This window comes from Festucalex cinctus, chromosome 2 (genome assembly GCF_051991245.1).
Source record: "Festucalex cinctus isolate MCC-2025b chromosome 2, RoL_Fcin_1.0, whole genome shotgun sequence".
Taxonomy (NCBI): Eukaryota; Metazoa; Chordata; class Actinopteri; order Syngnathiformes; family Syngnathidae; genus Festucalex; species Festucalex cinctus.
Window position 1 is genome coordinate 38305677 of NC_135412.1, and position 19515 is coordinate 38325191.

The following is a 19515-nucleotide window of genomic DNA, read 5'->3' on the forward strand; positions in this document are numbered from 1 at the left end:
TCATTGTGACTCTTCTTTCGAATAAGTACAGTAGCCTACATTTAATTATCACAGAAGTGAATCGCACCGTAGTGTTACTATAATGCACAAGCCCATTCGCTCAGTTTGTCTGCCAGTTTTCATTTTGTTCTCTCTCCACCTGTTGCCACGGACACTGAGAGGTAGACACTTGCGTGCGCACACGCAGGATGAGTGAGTCACAGTGATGGCCTCCATGTCTTTACCTGCCAGTCAAGGCTCCATTAGTACTTCCGTGGTTAGGAGGCTCATGGTCCACTTTAATAGCCGGATGGGAGTTGACAGCACGGTCTGCCATACAAATCCCCATGTGTGTATTGTGTCGTACACACTTAAGTGGCTGGTGTGTTGTCACTTGTCAGGTTGGTATCAGACAGTGTGCTGTTTTTTTTTTCTTTCTTTCTAGTTTTAAGGTTGGACTATTGCATGAATTCTGTAATACTGCTGCCTCGAGGAGGCAGAGGTGAAATTGTGTGCAAGGCTGCCCTCTGTCGTCTTCCACAAATACCTGACATGTTTGAAGGTGTAATGTCTCACAGAGGCATTCATGGTCTCTCAAACATTTTCACTGCTCCATTTGTGTTGTTGTAATATACAGTAGTGAAACCTCTGCTCCATTTTAGACATCCAGTAAACCCCTCGCTATTTGTGGGGTTTAGGAACCAAGCCCCACTGCAAGTATAGTCAAAAATAGTATTTTTAGTATTTTGCCTATAGTTTAAAAACTAAATTTACTTCAAACAATAATGCATTTTAGTAAAACATGTTACATTATACTTAAAAAAAAAAAAAAAAAAAAGCTGACAGAAGTGCAAGGAGAACACTTCACATCCCGGAAATATACTAATTACTACTTTTCTGTTGGTCATTCTATTATGTTTTCAATTTAGTCTCTCTCATATTTTAAATACAGCAGTTCTTTGACTTATGAGTTTAATTTGTTCTGTGACCAAGCTCACAACTCAATGTACTCATTCTGTACATCAAATCTATCTCCCATTGAAATGAATTGAAATGCCACTAATCTGTTACAAACTTTGCTGTAACAATTTGGATCACAACTGTAGTGCATGTGTGCCTTTAAGGGGTGTAACCTATTGAGTGACATTAGAAATATGACGTGTGTCTTACTGAAGCTATTGCGAGAATTTTGCAGATAGTAAAAAAATGCTGGGTTGTTTTCCAAACCCATTCACTGGGTAGCTGGGGATTTTAAGCAGATTGGGTTACTTTTACCCCAAATTTGGTCAAATTATTTTGACCCAGCAGATTGGAATGAAGAGTGGATTTGGGCAGCCTTAAGAGCTGAAGCCATTTTTTACAGTTTTGTGTGCTGACGTTGAAGTAAAATTTGATGTAAGGCCCGCTGTTTGTGGTCAAATCGGCCGGCGATCAGCTGCTGGCCAACTTTCAAAACTATGATGCCTGAAAAGGGGCAGCGTGTTATGGCAGCATATTGTGGCATTATATGGGACTACAGAACAAGTACAAAAAAATACGTAGATAGGAAATAATAGGTGATTACTTGGTGAATAGGCAAGTTTAGTTTAAAAATAAATAAATAAATAGGTGAATTTGTGGTGTACCCGAAATTGATAGAATTCAAAGTAAAGCCAGATGCACACCGAGCAACTAAAAAGAATTGCAAACCAGCGCTTGTTGGCAACTGACCCTTGCACACCTCACAACTCACTGAGAAAAAAAAAAAAAAAAAAAAAGACCCCTTGGCATTCTTTTCAGCAGCATGATTTGGAAGTGCCATCATTATTGCATTGAATATGGCATGATTGTCAAGGAAAAGTGGATTGTCCTTGGCTGCTCCAGCTATGTTTCCCTGCTGTCAGAAGAGAATACAACGACAGAAAAGGGTGAGAAAAGTGACAAGTGGCAACTCATGAAAACGTGTTGCGCCACCTGTATGAATTGTTCAGTCTTGTTTGTTCGTTTCAGTCGCTTGAGACTCCAGCGTCCTTTGATACATGCACTTAACATAAAGGTTTTCTGTTTTGTTTTCTTATGTTGCAATTTTTTTATACTTGTCGCAAGAAGTTGAAACAATTACATGCATCTGCAATGTTGCAATCTTTGCATTACATTTATTCATTCATTTGCCACTATTCATGAACATTATTCACTATGGGCGGCACGTGGATGACTGTTTAGCACGTCTGCCTCCCAGTACTGAGGACTTGGGTTTGAGTCCAGGTTCTGCCATTCCTGGGTGGAGTTTGCATGTTCTCCCCGTGCCTGCGTGGGTCTTCTCCGGGTACTCCAGTCTCCTCCCACATTCCAACGACATGCATGGCAGGTTAACTGGGTGGTCCGAATTGTCCCTAGGTGTGCTTGTGAGTGTGGATGGTTGTTAGTCTCTGTGTGCCCTGCGATTGGCTGGCAACCAGTTCAGGGTGCCTACTGCCCATAGCCAGCTGAAATAGGCTCCAGCACCACCCGCGACCCTTTGTGAGGAATAAGCGGTCAAGAAAATGGATGGATGGATGGATGGATTATTCACTATATGGCAGCTAAGAATGTTAAAATGCTACTTGAAACACATATAATGGTGAACCAAAAACGTATTCCAAAGTCCACCGGCATTCTCAAATTGATTGTGCTCCACCTTATGTTCCACTTTATTATCATCATCTTTATTAATGCTTATCAGTCCAATTGTATGTACTCCCAAACTGTATAGTGTTTGGACTATCACCAGTCACACAATTTGCAGGTGCCTTGAAGCAAATAATAGCAAGAGAATTAAAAAAAAAAAAAAAATACACTTTTGCCGATTTGCATGCAGCTCTGCATACTTCGAGGACGACATACGGGATTGTTCTTCCTCTTGGTGTCAAGTGCGCGTGTCAATCACTGGACCGGAGGGGGAGGCAAACTAGGACTTGTGCCATACATCATTACGTAGATTTTGGCTCCAAACCTGTGGATGGAGCCAAATAAAAAAAAATGCAGTGTTGCTATGGTTGGGTAAATAATGATGTCCAGGGGGCAGTTTCAGCCTCAGACTGGCTGCTAGAAAATAAATTGATGTTTTGCCCCCGGCTCATTGTTAATAATGCATTTTTATTTGCAGGTGAGCAGCGGTTATATTAAACTAATCCTCTAATAATGCGACCTGGTAGATTGTTGGAATATGAAATGTATAAAATATGAGTTTTTTTCAAGTTGCACGACTCACTGAAGTTGATTCATATGAGTAGATTTTATTAGTTATTTGTATTTTTCTAATTGCTATCATTCACAGAACAGGTTGGATCTATTTTCTTTTTCCATAGACACAAAATGTCCATTTGCACGTACACAGAGTACAACATAATTCAAAAACCATAGTATGGGCTTGATGCATTTGTTTAGTGTGTCTGCCTCACAGTAGAGAGGTTCAGGGTTTGAACATTGGCTCAACCTTCCTGTGTGGAGTTTGCATGGGTTCTGCTTCCTCCCACATTCCCAAAACATGCATATTAGAATCGTTTTATTGGCATTTTTGCCTGCTGACCAACACGTATGGCATGTTTAAAAATAGATCAATCAACACAAAGAATTACTAGTTCCTTTGCACATCATAAATGTCATAAATGTGATGCGGTCAGGTTTATGTTTCCAAAAATGAAAATTTAGATATTCATATATTCTAATTCTACACTTAATTCCCTTTCAAATGATATACAATATGTGGTGGTACTTCAAAAATTGTCGAAGTTACAGCTATTTCAATGTTGGCACTCAGGTCGAAATTCCTTGTTTTGAGAAAAATTTAAAGTTTTTGGCATGTATTTCTTTCAAATGTCCAGTGCAAACAGTACGTAAGTTATGGACACGGAACTTTTAAGGAGTGTTGAAAGACCAGAGGAAAGTCATTTCAATAGAAGATAATGGCATCATCGAGATTTGAACCCTTTAAAACGTGAGGAAGTTTGACATCTCAAGTGAAGAAATTGGACAGTCTCAAGATTTGCTCTAGTATGTATAGGGTGCGGTCAACACAGGCGTCTTACATTGGACTACACAATCACATTGTGGTGTATTTCGAATTTTATTGGGTGCTATATTCATTTACAGAAATCATTTGTGAAGTAATGTAAGATGCATGGAACTCCCTATTTTGTTTTGAAGCAGGTGCCAGGGATGTGCAAGCTATAGCTAGCTAGCTAGCCCCATTTACAATGTACATTACTTACTAATTGCTTATTTTCATACACTTCTACTGCAATTTAAAGTTTTCTGCTGCTGGGAAATGAAAATAGAGACCTTAAGGATGTTATTTTCGGAGAAATCTCCAACTGAAATTTTTGTCCAAATGATCTATTTTTGTTATTTAACTTAAAACTAATCTCTGCAACATACGCCTGATTTTGTGAAAAAACATCACAAATATATATTTAGGCTCCGCTTTCACTCTTTTCACTTTGCCTTTCACCTTTTTCTTAAGTTGCCATCATTGATATTTTTCCTAAAAAATAAAAAATAAAATAAAAATAAAAAAGAAAGAGGAGGATTTAGCGCTGTAGCGGTCACTTCAGAGATGGATGTCGAAAAGAGCTGACAGCCCCTCTGAGCTTGTCAATATCTTCAACATAAAACCCACGGTGTGTTTCCAAACACTCGCCCTGTGAAGACATGGCAGGACATCTTTAGCAGCGAGCTACACAAGGATGAAGTGCATGCAGGGTCATTCTCTCTCCAGAAATATTGCACGAGTGAAGGATGTGGCCATGCCCACTGGAGCCAGACACATGATGATGGACATTTCAAAAGAGTTGTTGACATTGAGCATTTGTTAGCCTCCATCGCAGGCGTCAGACATGAATGGCGTGGCCTTGAAAAATATGAAATTCACAGCAACTCTCATAAAGCATTAAAGCGAAATAGAGAGGAACTCCTGAGGCATATCTGCGGGAAGGCGAGACCTTGACAGCAGCTTTTCATCGACAGTATCTGATTTGACCTCTCAGGACGCATCTAATTCGAGGAATTGCAGCACAGGACCTCCATTACCAGAGACTCAAAATTAAGTTCATTCGTCAGGTTCGTATAAGTCCTGTGTAGCCGCAAGGCAAATCAAACAAATAAAAGTCTGGAGTTGATATTAGGCATTTGGCAGCTGTTTGGTCCGTGCTTCAGAAATAAAGACGCAGTGCAGTAATGTATAAAGTACGGACCAAGGGCAATTTGTGGCTCACAGTCATCACCTTGTTTTGGCATATTCTAAAATTAACAGTTGACACAGCCTGTGTCATATGCCGGTTTGGGTATGACAGATGTGCAAAAATGCAAAGATGCCAAAAGACTTCTTTTTTTTTTTTTTAGAATTGTTATTTATTTATTTATTTATTTATTTTTAGGAATTTTCTTTTTTTTTTAATTTCTTTATAAATCTTCCACACACACACACACACACACACACACACACACCTACAAACGTGGTCTACATGTGGGAAGCGAACCCGCGCCGCTGGCACCGAGGGCAAGTGAAGGAAAAAAAATGGTGGATGCAAGTGCAGGGATGCAGGTAGGCAAGACTGGGTAGCAAAAGGAATTCCATAAAGTATTTATTCACAAAAGAACAAAATGGCAAAACAAGGTACTGGAAAGAATAAAAAAAAAAAAAAAAAAAAAAAAAAAAAGTGCAAAAATGAGATCCAAAAAAACCACAACTGGTCAAAAACGTATTACAAAAGGAAAAAGTCTCATGGTGACAGGAACAGAAGAGTGGTTAGACACAAGGGTTGATGTGCACAGGTGGAATAAAAAAACAACAACAACTAATGAGCAAGACTGGACACCAACCATAAAAAAGAACAAGACATGAAGTGAAACAATACTAAATGTATTCAAAACAATACAAAAGCTTACAAACACAGATCTGCTGATCTGCTAGGAATGTGAGGTGTTTTGTGGACCATAAACAGTAGACCCTCCTCAAATAACCCCAAAAGCCTTCGCTACAATGTCATTTTACTATTCTGAATCCAATTCCGCTTCATAATCGACAATACGTACACATGGAAAATTGATGTTACCCCTCCCAACTCCCCACTTACACACACAGCAGCACAATTTCAGCCTGACAGAACCTCCACAATAAGAGCGTATTGTCCCGAAGAAAGCATAATGACAATGGACAGATAAAGGGAAGCCAGCGCATTATAGAGCATTAAGCCACTGAGTACCAGAAGAAGCATTACAGAAAGAAAAAAAGAGCAGATGATGAAAGGAGGGATGAGGAGGGCGGGAGAGAAAAAATGACAGCAAGGTCCAGAGAAAAGAGCCAGTGGTGATAAAACGCAGCACTAATCCGCCCGACGACACAAGGATTAAATTGCTCTCTTGCTGCACAACGGTGGAGGTTAAGCAGCCTGTCCATTCCCTAAAACACCTCTCTTTTTCTCATCCCTTCTAATGGTATTAGAGAAGTGCTAGTCTTTAATCAGGGTTACGGAATGAAGAGTGCGGCTTCCGCAGACAGCACACGCACACACAAATACACAAGCATGACTGGCTGTGGCATGGTGGATCGGTATGCTAATAAAAGCTTGGATTCCTCAGAAAACAAAGAGGAGGTTTATTGTGGGGAAGTTTATTTGGAGATTGACTGAGTGAAATACTAAACCATTAATGACCATTTACAAATGTGTGTTTCTGGAAAGGTTAGGGTTAGGAGAGAGAGAGAGAAAAAAAAATCATCCTCCATTGCTGCAGTGGTAATCGCTTATAAAAGCGTGGAAGGCATTTGAATGTGCCCGGCGTCATCTTCATCACTTTAGTTGTCACCATACACTGTTACCGTAGCAACATCTGCACCGTCTGGACACTCCCAGCAAGCCTGCACTGAATTCTTTTATTAGGAAATGTCCATTGATACGTTTGTAAATGAGCACAAGCAGCCTCACTTGACACCACAACCACGTCAAACCAAAAGCAGCTGGAGAGGGAGCAAATGTAACCACTTGAGTGAAATGTGTGATGTGAAGTCAATCAATTAGGGGAGTGCTCACCTCCACACAGCTGAGACACGACAGTGATTTCATTTCATCAGTTACCTACCAGTGGTGCTGCGAGTGAGTGTGCATGTGTTTGTATATACATTTTAAAGATGATGTACAAAAAAAAAAAAGACTGCAAAAAGTATGCTAAAGACAAGACTAAGGACATGGATTACTGGAACCATGTCCTGTGGTCTGATGAGACCAAGATAATCATATATGGTGACAGAGATTATGTCAAGCATGTGCAGCTGCAACACTTGTCAATTACACATGCTGTTTTCACAATTTGTAGCAGGGTTTGCTCGTTATCCAATGTGAATAGATACTTGGTGATTTTTATCATTTATTGACCCATCGTGCTTTAATGGGATCATCTGGTTGGGATGGACCGTTTTTCCAATCAGAAACTCTGTTTTGGTATGTCTTTTTAATCAGGAAAATTATATTAGCTTGAAGTTTCAATTTTATCCATTTGTTTTGGAGAAATCACTAAACAAGTAATTTCAAAATGTCCCTTCCTAGTCAGTAATACAGCCACACCCCATCCTTCTTCCCATCTCTATGTGGTAGTTAGAGGAGGAATCGGACACAATTTGTAAATTCAAAATTCATTGTACATAATGTACAGCCACTGAAAATCAGTTGATGGGCTGGTGGATGAGTGGTTAGCACGTCCACCTCCCAGTTCTGAGGACTCGAGTTCGAGTCCAGTCTCCGGCCTTCTTGGGTGGAGTTTGCATGTTCTCCCCGTGCCTGCGTGGGTCTTCTCCGGGTACTCCGGTCTCCTCCCACATTCCAAAGACATGCATGGCAGGTTAATTGGGCGCTCCGAATTGTCCCTAGGTGTGCTTGTGAGTGTGGATGGTTGTTCGTCTCTGTGTGCCCTGCGATTGGCTGGCAACCAGTCCAGGGTGTCTCCCGCCTACTGCCCAGAGCCAGCTGAGATAGGCGCCAGCACCCCCCGCGACCCTTGTGAGGAATAAGCGGTCAAGAAAGTGGATGGATGGATGGATGGATATTTTTGATATTTTTTTTGTTGTTGTTGGAGAAAGCTTTATAATATCTTTAGCTAAGACAGGCAGTTGGAGCGTATCCTGAAGTGTTGGGATTTGTTTCTTGACCATATTTTTAACTTGCAGATAATGTAAGAAATTTCCGTTTTTTATTTCATATTTTTTGACCAAGTTTGTATACAATATAAAGTTATTATCTGAGAAAAGATGATGGTGTGTAATTCCTTTCTGCTCCCATAAGCTTAAATGGAACAACTGATTATTGAGTTGAAAGTCGGGGTTATGCCAAATGGGAGAAAGCCCACAGGGCGCCAATTGGGAGTTTGTCATTTCTAATGCCTTCCACCAGGCAGTCAGGGTGGCGGCTATCATTGGGTTTTTAAAACAATAATGTCGTTTTATCGATTTTGTAATAAAGAGTAAATCTAAGAGTCTAAGGTTATTACAATCCTTCTGCTCCAATTCCAACCAGCAGTTAGTATCTCTGTTGGGTGGTGTCCATAGCACAAGATATCCCCATGATATGAACACAATGCGTTCTGGAATGCTTTTTGTAAGCGGAATTGCTACTAAATTTCAATCTTTTAATGCTGACAACATTTCTACATACAGACCTATTGTATAAGTGCCAATGTTTCATCCCACTCGTGTCCCTTTAAGTCATCTTTTACGCTTCCGATCCTGCCGTCCAGATTTCTGGCACATCCTCCACGAGTAACATGGAAATTTGTGTGCAACCACCAAAGATATATGGTAAAGTCAGTGGGTGTCTCTAATTTCCAGATCGTGGAATTTTCATAAAACGTGAACTCCATAGACAGCCATAAGAAAAAAATGTCACACTTGAAATATGAAATTAATGTGCGTATCAGATCCAAAAGTTATGTATCCTAATCGTCGGCAATAATGGGTGCATGGCTCATCTAACGAGTTAATTTGAAAGAGCCTGTGTTTTTGCATTGTTTTTAATAAATCCAATAAAACTGATTTAATCAGAATACTATGCTCATGACTGTACGCATGATTGGAGCTCGTATGCTTGGCAACCATGCTTCGTCACACCACAAGCGAGCAAGTCACAACTGGCGTAGCTCAAGCCAAATGAAAATATTGTAGATGATTTCAAATCGAACTCGTGGTGCCATTACAATGACTGCAGTTTTTTTGTGATCGGTGGCAAGCACTCCAGTGTGTTTCAATACTTCTGACCTTAATGTGGGTGCCAATATAGGTTACATTTTTACATTTGGTGGTTAAGAATGTTACAATTGCCTAATAAAAGCTTTCTAACACACAAACAAATCATAAGTCCATAATCCTAAAATGATTTGGGACACCTTGAGCGGTCCAAATGTATGATACACATTCAATGTCACATTATTGATCAACCTTGGCAGCTCATGTGCTCGTCTTGATCACAAAACAACTATTCAGGATGTTGCAGTGCAGCTAAAAACAGTACTTTTTTTTTTAATGCTATCATTTGAGACTAGCGCAAAAAAATTTTAAAAAACATTTGACAATGACGTGTGACATTGAATTGGAGGTTTCATCTCAGTGTATTGCTACAACAAGCATGGATTCTGTTAACCAATTGAATACAGACAAGGCCAAAGTAAACCATGAATACTTTAATAAATTCATTTAATACAATAAAGGCCTGATGTGCTAAAGTCACGGCCATGAGGAACAAAATTTCCTGTGTGAAACAGAAAACCACAAATCGTGAAAGCGTCCATCTAAATAATGTTGAGCACAGTCCCCATACATTCATCCTTTTTTATCGCTACACGAGGCTGCAGAAATGTGGACACAAACTGAAGCTGACATTCATGTGCGCATGAAAGAGCCTTGAATGAATCTTTACCATTTAAATAGGGCAAACGCCTTCTAATGGTTTCGTAAAAGATTGATTTGGAAGTGTATTGAATCAGACCTCAAACTCACTATCGACTCTTTTTCCTTGTACTGTGTGAACTGTAGCAGTGCAGAAGAATAGAACCGTTTCAATGGATGGTGCTGCAGATAAATAGCATACAAGAACATTTTAACAAGGCATGCTACCAGCAACTTAAATCTCCCATAATTCAACACAAAATCATGATAGGTGATGCTCTTAGAGGTATAGTAAAAGCCTTTGTCAGAAAAGCCTCTATTCTCCTTCTTCATCCATGGTTGACCAGGTAGTTCTAAAAGAAAAAGAAAAACTCATTGAGAATAAGATTATTAATTTTTTTTAAATCCATTATCTACTATGCTGCATATGTGGATTCATGATAAATGCATAGACATCAAAAGAACAAACCATATACTTGCACTGTATAAAAATGCCTTTGCATTATAAAGGGAAAGCAGAAATTTTTGATTGTGTTTACATGCTGTATTAGACAAATGGATCTTGCAAAATGCCAGCAACCGCACGCCTGGCATCTCGCACTTCCTGATGATGTCGCTTTGAGGCAACACACAATACTGTGCGTGAACTACTACTACCAAACCACAGTTTATATCTTAAACATTTCGGTCAATCTGATCAAAGTGCAGGAAGACAGGCGAGCTCCACGGACGTGTATTCAACTCCAATTCGAAGGCAATAAAGACAAGTAAATAAAAATAAAATTAATAAAGTGGGCATGTGTAGTGGATATCATCGCATTTCATTCATAAATATAACAGCGGGCATTAAACCTGCTGAATCAATGTAAAAATCAACACATTGAATGCATCTTTTCATAATTATTACAGTTTTTAAATGGCTGATACACAAACAATCAGAAGTAGGGACGTATACATTAGGTCAATGTACATTCTGGGTTTAATGAAGGTATCCACTTACGTTATCGTTACATGTTAAAACACTGGCAAAGAGCAGTGATAGAAATTTCAGATTGCTAGACACAAGGATTCAGCTAGAACTTTGGCGTACAATCAAAACAAAAACTTTTTCAAAATAGATCAATAGAGGGACAGATGGTAATAATCATTTGACAAAACACTAGAAAATCAATCAGAAGAATGGAAGGACAATATGAGTGAGCTGTTGTAGACGTTAGACAAACTACTGGAGAGTACCAGAGAACCAATTTTCAAGTTCCAGATAAAAGCCTTCAAAACCGCTATACAAGGCAAGAATAATGCAATGGTATTTGTTTATTTATTGACCGAAGCCAAGAGAAGAAAAAGAAATTGATCTCTTTGGGAATACAGGTTTGAATTGCGGTGTGATCACAAAAGAAGCATAAAAAACGAGAGGCAGATGGAATGAGTGACAAAAGGACTTGGAAAAAATGAACTGCTTTGATAATAGACTGGCTTAGATGCAAAAAAAAAAAACAAGAAAAAAAAAAACAACAACAATGAAAAACCCCCTGTTGCCCTCTCTTATCCCAGCTGGGGGTCTTCAGTTCCACCAGCAGCAAAATGTAGACTGAAGTTAGTGTTAGGTTAGTGTGATGACGCCTTCTATGAAACACAGTACAAGCATATGTTGAATTATTATCAGAGCCCCCCATCAGAGAGTGTCGAATGGGGTCTGCTCGAAAGGTCAAAGTTCACTCTGTGAGGCGTACAAAAATGCTTCCATGCAGAGGTAATTTTGAGTAGCTGCCCTCCATGTCTCTAAACTCGTGAACTTTTTTTTTTTTTCTTGGTTGGAAACCGTCAGGTGTCTGAAGGCCACGAGCTAGATAAAAGAGGCTGTAGATTTGACTGTTTGATAGCACACGGCAGAGCAACAAAAGGCCGAACAGAAAAGCGGAAGAAAAGTGAAGTGATAATGGTGGATGGGGACAGAAAGATGGTTTGCTGATAAAGAGAATGGAAAATGAAAAAGAATGAAGGCTCTGTAGTGTCACAACAGAGATTTGGAATGATGAAGGGAGGCATATTTCGTTTACATTTTAAAGAAGGGCACAGGTTATGGCACGTCAGAACATATTTGCATGATGTTTCAGGGCTCCAGACTAACTTTTTTTTTTTTTTTAAACTAGGAACACAGTAGCCCGTAACTTCAAATTTAGGGGTGCACACAGTAAATTAACTTGCAAAGTAAATATTCACATTTTCCTGCAGTTTCAATGTATTACTGATCAATACTTGCAGAAACTGAGGCGCTTTCAATTCAAATTTTATTGGGCAAGTTTCGACATAAAATAAACCCCCAAGTATACGTTATACAACTTGAATACAAAGTTAATGTTAAGACCGTCAACACAAGTATTATCAGCAAATTCCGCACACATATCCAGCGCTCGTGCACCAGCGCACCACCATTGTGCACCTACAGCTACACACTCTGCCAATTCTCCTTTAACCACTTGTGTATATTATTCAATCATCCTCCTGAGTTCAAGAATCATGGCAACAAGCAGCACATCATGCACTGTCACGAATAGAATTATTTACATGACAACATCAAAATATGACAAATCAAACTTGTGATACCGTACGACATAAAGCCCAGCCAATGTAAAATTCTTATCGCTGGCTTTGGGCCGTAACCTCTTAATCCCAAATTGGCAAATTATATATCTATACTTTTGGTCAGTTCACACCCGAGGATCTAATTTTTTGGATTTTTTGATCAATCTAAAGAGTTGAAAATGGCTTTCTCTCTTTGATGATGCAATGTTATGGGTTGAACAAACATGCCATTTTTGGGGTCACCTTAAAAGTGAGGATTTTGGAGGTACAAGGTTTTACTCCTGTGTTTGATCACGTGACTCGTACGTAACTGTTTATCTGCAGGTTTTAGCAAATGTAATATCAATGTTTAGTTTTCTTGTTCTGCCTAGCACTTTATGCCCCCCAACTGTCAACCACCTACCGGTACTTTGCATCATTTTCTCGACCATGCACTATTTTCCTGCTGTTTTTTCAATTTGTTGGTGTTCTCCATCTAACATTTTCCACATTTTAATTTATGTCAGTTTTGACATCTCACGTCCACATGTATCTCTCGCTAGGTGCAATCGTTTTGTCCTTTTTCCCCAACCAGTTTTCATTACATTTCACATCTGTTGGCCCCGTATCACAATCATGTTTGACTTCTAAATCTTTTCATTTGATTGCCTCATTATCAACAAGCACAGTCGCCGTGCTCATGCGATCTCAGCAACAGCATGACCCGTGCATGAAAGAAAACTTTTTTCAAAAACTCTTTAGAATCATGTCGTGGCTGTTCGGTAAAACTCAGCATGCGTTGAAATAGAACATAAATAAAGAAATATTAAAAGGTATCAGCAAAAACAGTAGGAGTTTGCTTTGAAAGTGGACCTATCAACAATTAATTGAAGTATTTTAACTTTTCCCGTATCTTCTGGTTTCCACACGGCACGAAATCAAAGTTTTACACATAGTACATCTCAGAAAAGAGAATCCAGGTTGTAGCAAGGCAACTGCCATTGCTCTCCAGGACCTTTGACCTGATGAGATTGGCCCTAAAAGACTTGAGAGCAGCATCAGACTGTGCACCTAGAAGTGTGGTGTATTTGTTTGCATGTAAGGCTGCAGATAAATGCCAGGAGAATCCCGCTGAGTGTCTGGACAGATGTCATGTCGGACTCAGCCTCCATGAAGATGACCTGCAGAGGTTGCCTGTCTCATCTATCTCTACCGGGTCTGTAGCATACGCATAAACACCACTTTGAACAAGTTGAACTGTCACTCAGCAAGAAGACCACCATAATGTGGAAATTTGCCTACTGTGAAGCTGCCCTATGCTTATGTGTGGGAGTTTCAAACACGAGAAGAAGAAAATAAATATAGTACCATTCTATCATTGTCAGCTCAACACATTTGGTCATAAAATTATGCAGTGACTACGCGGCCATGAAAGGACAGCACTCTTATTCCTGCAGGTAATCAGCTGGCCAAATACGTTGATCTATATAGTGTACAGAGGGGAAGCGTTTGTGCTGCTGAGTATTACTGAGTGGCAAACCCAACGGCCTGGATATATTTGGACACATTCAAATTCAAATACCTCAAGTGTGTGTACATTCTGAAAACGCAACCATCCAATATTCTGTCTTATTCTCTTTACATATTCACTCTAACTTTTCATGAACTTCAAGCGCAGGCAGTGATGCGTGTATCTAGCTCTGCTTTTGAATAATACAACACTGGCTCCAAATGAGTAATGTGGAAAGCTAAAAGGCAACATAAAAAGGGTATATTTAACTTTGAAAAAGTAGATCTTAAAACGCAAGATAATGCAAAATATTTGGCTTTAGCACATACAGCAAACTTTACTCAAAGGTTTGGGGTGTTCGGCTACTGAGTGAAACTTCTGGATGGTTCTACAGGCCACGATAATAATTATAGGGTAACTAAATTTGACCATTTTGAACTTTTTAATACACATATTCAACTGTTAAATCTTCCAGCACCTTTTAAACAATCTTTTTACACGGTAATCTGGCAAAATTCTCAACATGTGTTTGATCCAAGATTTGACCAATAATTTAACTGGTTTCCTTTGAATTGTTATTTAAGAAACCCTCTCCACCATGCTCTTCACATTCTGACAGCAAGACAACACAAAATACATCAACAGTGCCTCACCACAGCAAGGTTTCAAACAAGATGTTCTCAGAGGGATGTGGCCAGTGAGCTTAAAGTATCAGAAAGTAATCAGCAGTTTGAAACAGAGAGAGACTGACAGAGTCATTGAAAAGCGTAGAAGTGGACATCCTTGGAAATGTGCTTGGTATTGTAATTTGTAACTACTGTATATGCAGTAGTCCATTATTTTGCCTGTGTACCTACAAAAAGATCCTAGCTAATCATGATTTCCCAAAAACAACATACAGTAACTTAAGAAATGAATTTATGTAAGAACACAATTCTCGAAGAGTTGCAATATCAGGATGTGCTTACCCTTTTTGCCGCATTTATGCATCGCATATACTCTTTGGCCAGGTCTGAACATCTTAAAGTTTGCTGTCCGTTCACCTTGTAGCATGATAAAATCTGAGCCTGCAGGCCAGGACATACAGCGTTGGTATTCCGAGACCTACAACAGACACACAGAAATAAAGACAAATATGGTAGAATTACAATACAACATAATCAGGAAGAATTGGTAACTGATAGTAATTGATAGTTTACTTTATTATTATTTAGTCAAAGTTTTCCATTATGTGTTGAACACATTTTTAAGTAAAATATGTCAGAGCCTTAATGTTCACAGAGGTGAATTACAACTTTTCATTTAATTCACAATTTGTGTTTCTTTTGTGTTGTATGTTCGGGGGAAACCGCAAGTCCAGTGTAAATTGAGGTCAAACAAAGACGAAAAGAAAAATATGGTTCATACCAACTTTAGCAACGGAAGCTGTGGATGGTACAGTATGCGGCGCTTCACTGCAAATCTTGCAATTAGTGCAAAATCACATTTAATTGAGAGGAAATGATCATTCTGATCACAGCAGAAAAGTGTTCTTTGAGAGATTGAATTAGCCATGCTTATATGGGGGTTGTATAATAATTGCTTTTAGCCGTCTATCTGGGTGATTGTTAACTATGACAGGTTTGCTTCTTATGTGCATCTTTCTAATGGAGACTGACTGATTGAAGCAAAGACCAACAAGTTACAACGCCTACAGTAGTTACACAGCACATGTGCGCATACTGTTTAAGTTCATCATAGATAAAAATACACACGCATGGACACACACGATCCAGCATGCCAACACATCCAATTAGCCCATACATACTGAAATTCTATGAAAAGCATTTAACACCAAATTTAATTGGAAAACAAATTAAAAGGTTTTCTCCAGAGGAGAGTGACCCGAGCATTTTAATTACAGTACATCCATGTCCGTGTGCAATGTACGTTTATCATCAGCCAAACAACAGTTAAATTCATCAACGTGCTAATGATATCGCGACAAAAGAGGAAAATGAAGAAAGAAGGAAACGAGATAAAAGATGAGACGTAACAAAGGATAAGTCCGTTGGTGTTTTTCTCCACATTTTTAAAGATGATGGACCGGCCTATCTGGGAGTTTTTGTTGTTTAATCTTTTTTGGGTTCTTTCTGCTTTTCTTACTTTCCTCTCACTTTTCACACGTCATATTTGCAACAAAAAGGAAGACACCAAAGTGCCATCTTTATCTCTTCCATGGGCTGAAACTGCCAAAGATAAGTAGCTGTCGTTTAATTTGAAATAAATGGCCTTCATCAGTAGAGCAAAAGACTCCTGATAGCGGAGGGAGCTTATTAATAATGGCGCCTGAAGATAAAATGGCTCCAGCCACAGAGCTACAACAACCTGACGGCTGTCCAAGGGCTCCATCTTACATCATCTTACATGTGGCATGGAGCTTGGCTCGAGTGTTCCTCATCATTTCCTTCTGCCATGATGGGCTTTTCAAGCCAAGTGCTTTTTGTCTGATTCAAGTTATTTCTGTGACCACTGTAGGTTTTTCTTTCATTAAAAAAAGGTTTATCAACCATTTTTTCACCATATGTGTACAAGCAAGTAATTATCACATGCATGACTTAAAGTGTAGACTTAAAAGAAGTGATTTTCAGTTGTAATAACATAAAGCAAATTCACCGAAAGCCTGTCAAGTCTTTAAATGTGGTGTGTTTTGTTGTGTGTATGTACTGTATATTCTCCGTGACTGATCTGCCAAAATATAAACACCAAGATTAGATATTTAATTAACAGCAGTGTCTGTTATTTTTAATCTCTGGTGGCAACATGGAGGCGGACAGAACACAGGGAGGGGCCTCAGAGTTGTGGACCACACAGAAGAGCTTAACGGAAACAAAGAGAAATGAAAACAAAAAATGAAAGAGTTGCAAATTAAAAAAATCGCGAAAGACACATAACACATCACGACTACACAAAGGCTGCTGCTTTTTAAAAAAAAATAGTTTTGTGGCTGATTAATAATATACTCTTATCAGCTCGAAACTGCATTTCTCACTGTATTGAAATTTAATTACTTTGACTATAAACACATCATTCGTTAAATGCCGTGCTGTTCAATCCAATGACAAATGTGTGAACCTCTCCTGCAAATCTCAAGATAAGATGCTTAACATACTGGCTAGTTGAAGTATCAACATATGATGTGATTGAAGCAGCACGTTGTAATCGTGTTTCGCTGGTCTGCCCTCACAGTTCAGAGGTTCAACAAGGTTAATTGGGGACTCTAGATTGTTTATGGGTATTGTGTGAATGACTGTTTAACTATATGTGCACGAGGAGTCCAAGTAATTCAAGTACTTCAAATAAAAAAAAGTAAATGCTCCAGGATTTTTTTTTTTTTCTCCCTTGTGTACCCGTTTAATTGGTGTGCACCGGCGGGACAATAAATCAAGCCAGTTGCAGCAACAATTGTTTGTGCGCTGCATGACGGTAACGCGCCGCTAACATGGTGAGAAGACCAACTAAAAAGAAAATGTTCCCAAATACCTTTGTACGGGTTTATTTTGTTTATTTTTGTTCCTGGCAGCATGTGATAGCATGCCGCTGACTTGATTCGTCTTCCCAACTGGAAATTGGATAATTGGAGCCCAGTTTAAGTTTACATAGCTATGACTGTTACCACCAACATCATACTGAAGTCCTGTTCAATCGCAAATTAAGAATGTATGAAGGCTATTCTTTCAATTAGTCACATTTAATTGTGTTCACAAGTTATTCAGTAGTCACAGTGATTGGTTATTAGAAAGCAATGTTAGTGTTCTGACAGAAACTTTTACAACAAGCACAAGCCTGGTCTCTATTGTGACTGCAAGCATTTAGAATTAGTGAGCGTTTCCCAGGCTGTGGCTCATTAAAGGTTCACTGTGAGACACACTGACCACAGGGAGCGAGCGTATTGTTTAACTCGGCTTAATTAAAGTTGCCAATTAAAACACTTATCATATTAGTCAGGTTTGCTCTGGAGAATGTGAGCCATTTAACCGGTTACAAAATTGGGGAAAGAACAGATCTTTATCTATTATTTCTTATTAGCCTGACTGTGTGTGTGTGTGTGTGGTATATGTGAGTTGTGGGTATGTGTCATAGCCTTGAGGGTTTAATATGGAAAGGGAAATTTGTGTGTGCGCGCGAGCGCGCGTGTGTGTGCGTGCCTTTGTCTTTGCTACATTATGGAGCCAATACACCCATTTTCCCCCGGTTTACCTACCATTGTGGGGACCAACTTTTTTTTTTTTTTAAAGATTATTATTATTATTATTATTATTATCATCATTATTATTGTCATTATTATTATTTTGGTGGGCCACACAAGTTCAGACATCTTTTTGAGGATCAAGACAAGTTTTAGAGTTTAGGTTTGATTTGGGTATTGTTTGGGGTTCGGGTAAGGCAATCAGTTGTGATGCATTATGTCAATGATATGTCCCCACTAAGGTACAAAGACAAAAGTGTGTGTGCGTGTCTTACCTCACGTTTGATTCTGTCTTGGATGCTGCTTGGTGAAATTGCTCCTTGCTCTGTTCATATATTTCCAAATTCTACACACCGAAAAGCACAGAAAAACACATTAACAAGGTCAGGCAAACTTTGTTGTAAAAAGTCAGTTTTTATTAGTAATTGGGGCATGGGATTATTGAACAGTCTCTATATTAAATAATAATAATAATAATAATAATAATAATAATAATAATAATAGTATAATAATAAATTGCTAGAAAATATAACACTGGGTTCCTTTAACTTTGTAGCAGCAACTTGAAAATCATTTTAATGATACACTTGTTAGTAATACGGGAAAACAGCATGAACAGCAGTTTCTGCGTTGATCTTAGATCACTACTTTATTGGTCTGTAATATTGGTGGACCAGCCACAAAACTTTTAGTGTTTATTAGAATTAGAGTCTGTGCTAAAATTAGTCTTCAGAGTTTGTGAGAAGTGCTTGTACAACTTTGCACAACAATCAAAGGTTCTGACAATGTTCCTGTCATGTTTGCGCTTTCTTGTTGCTTTAAGGGTAAATTAAATACATTTTTCAAAGAACAAGCAAACATTAAATGAGTCATTAGTTTCTTACATTTTAGTAAATGTAAGATATATGTAAGAGACAAAAGATTTTTTTTTTCATTCTTTTCATTAAATAATGGAGAATTGTGCAGTATTACATGGAAAACAAACTAAACAGTGCTAATCCACAACAACTGCAGCCTCTCTTCTGCTGATCTTCCAAGCTTAAGCCTGCACACATTCAGCATTCTCTCCAAATATTTAACCAATGAACTATACCATCTGAGAAGGAAGGATGGCAGAAAAAAATTAAAAATAAAATAAGCGTAAACTCCTCAAAGGATTTTATGAGAAAGGTAAAAGAAAAAAGCTAAAATCTTATGGAATCTTTAATATTTAAAAATGTTCATGCCATCGCAAATATACAGTAGTAAGACAATGTCAATATAAGCAAAACTGCAGTAGGCTGAGATTATTTGATTCAGTGCAACTGAACTCCTGTAATGAAAACATTTTGCAAAGTCAAACAGACT

The 19515-nt window shown here is 38.7% G+C and overlaps 1 protein-coding gene across 1 annotated transcript in view; it reads right to left on the reverse strand.

Annotated features, from left to right (window-relative positions):
* Positions 1-9645: 9645 nt before the first annotated feature.
* Positions 9646-19515, reverse strand: part of LOC144014754 (MICOS complex subunit mic25a-like) — a 32487-nt gene continuing 22617 nt past the window's right edge. The window contains exons 6-8 of the mRNA XM_077514986.1: positions 18444-18514; positions 14909-15044; positions 9646-10218 (exon numbers count right to left, since the gene is read on the reverse strand). Coding sequence (XP_077371112.1) covers positions 10195-10218; positions 14909-15044; positions 18444-18514 — 231 coding nt within the window. The 3' untranslated portion in view covers positions 9646-10194. The remainder of the gene's footprint in view (positions 10219-14908; positions 15045-18443; positions 18515-19515) is intronic.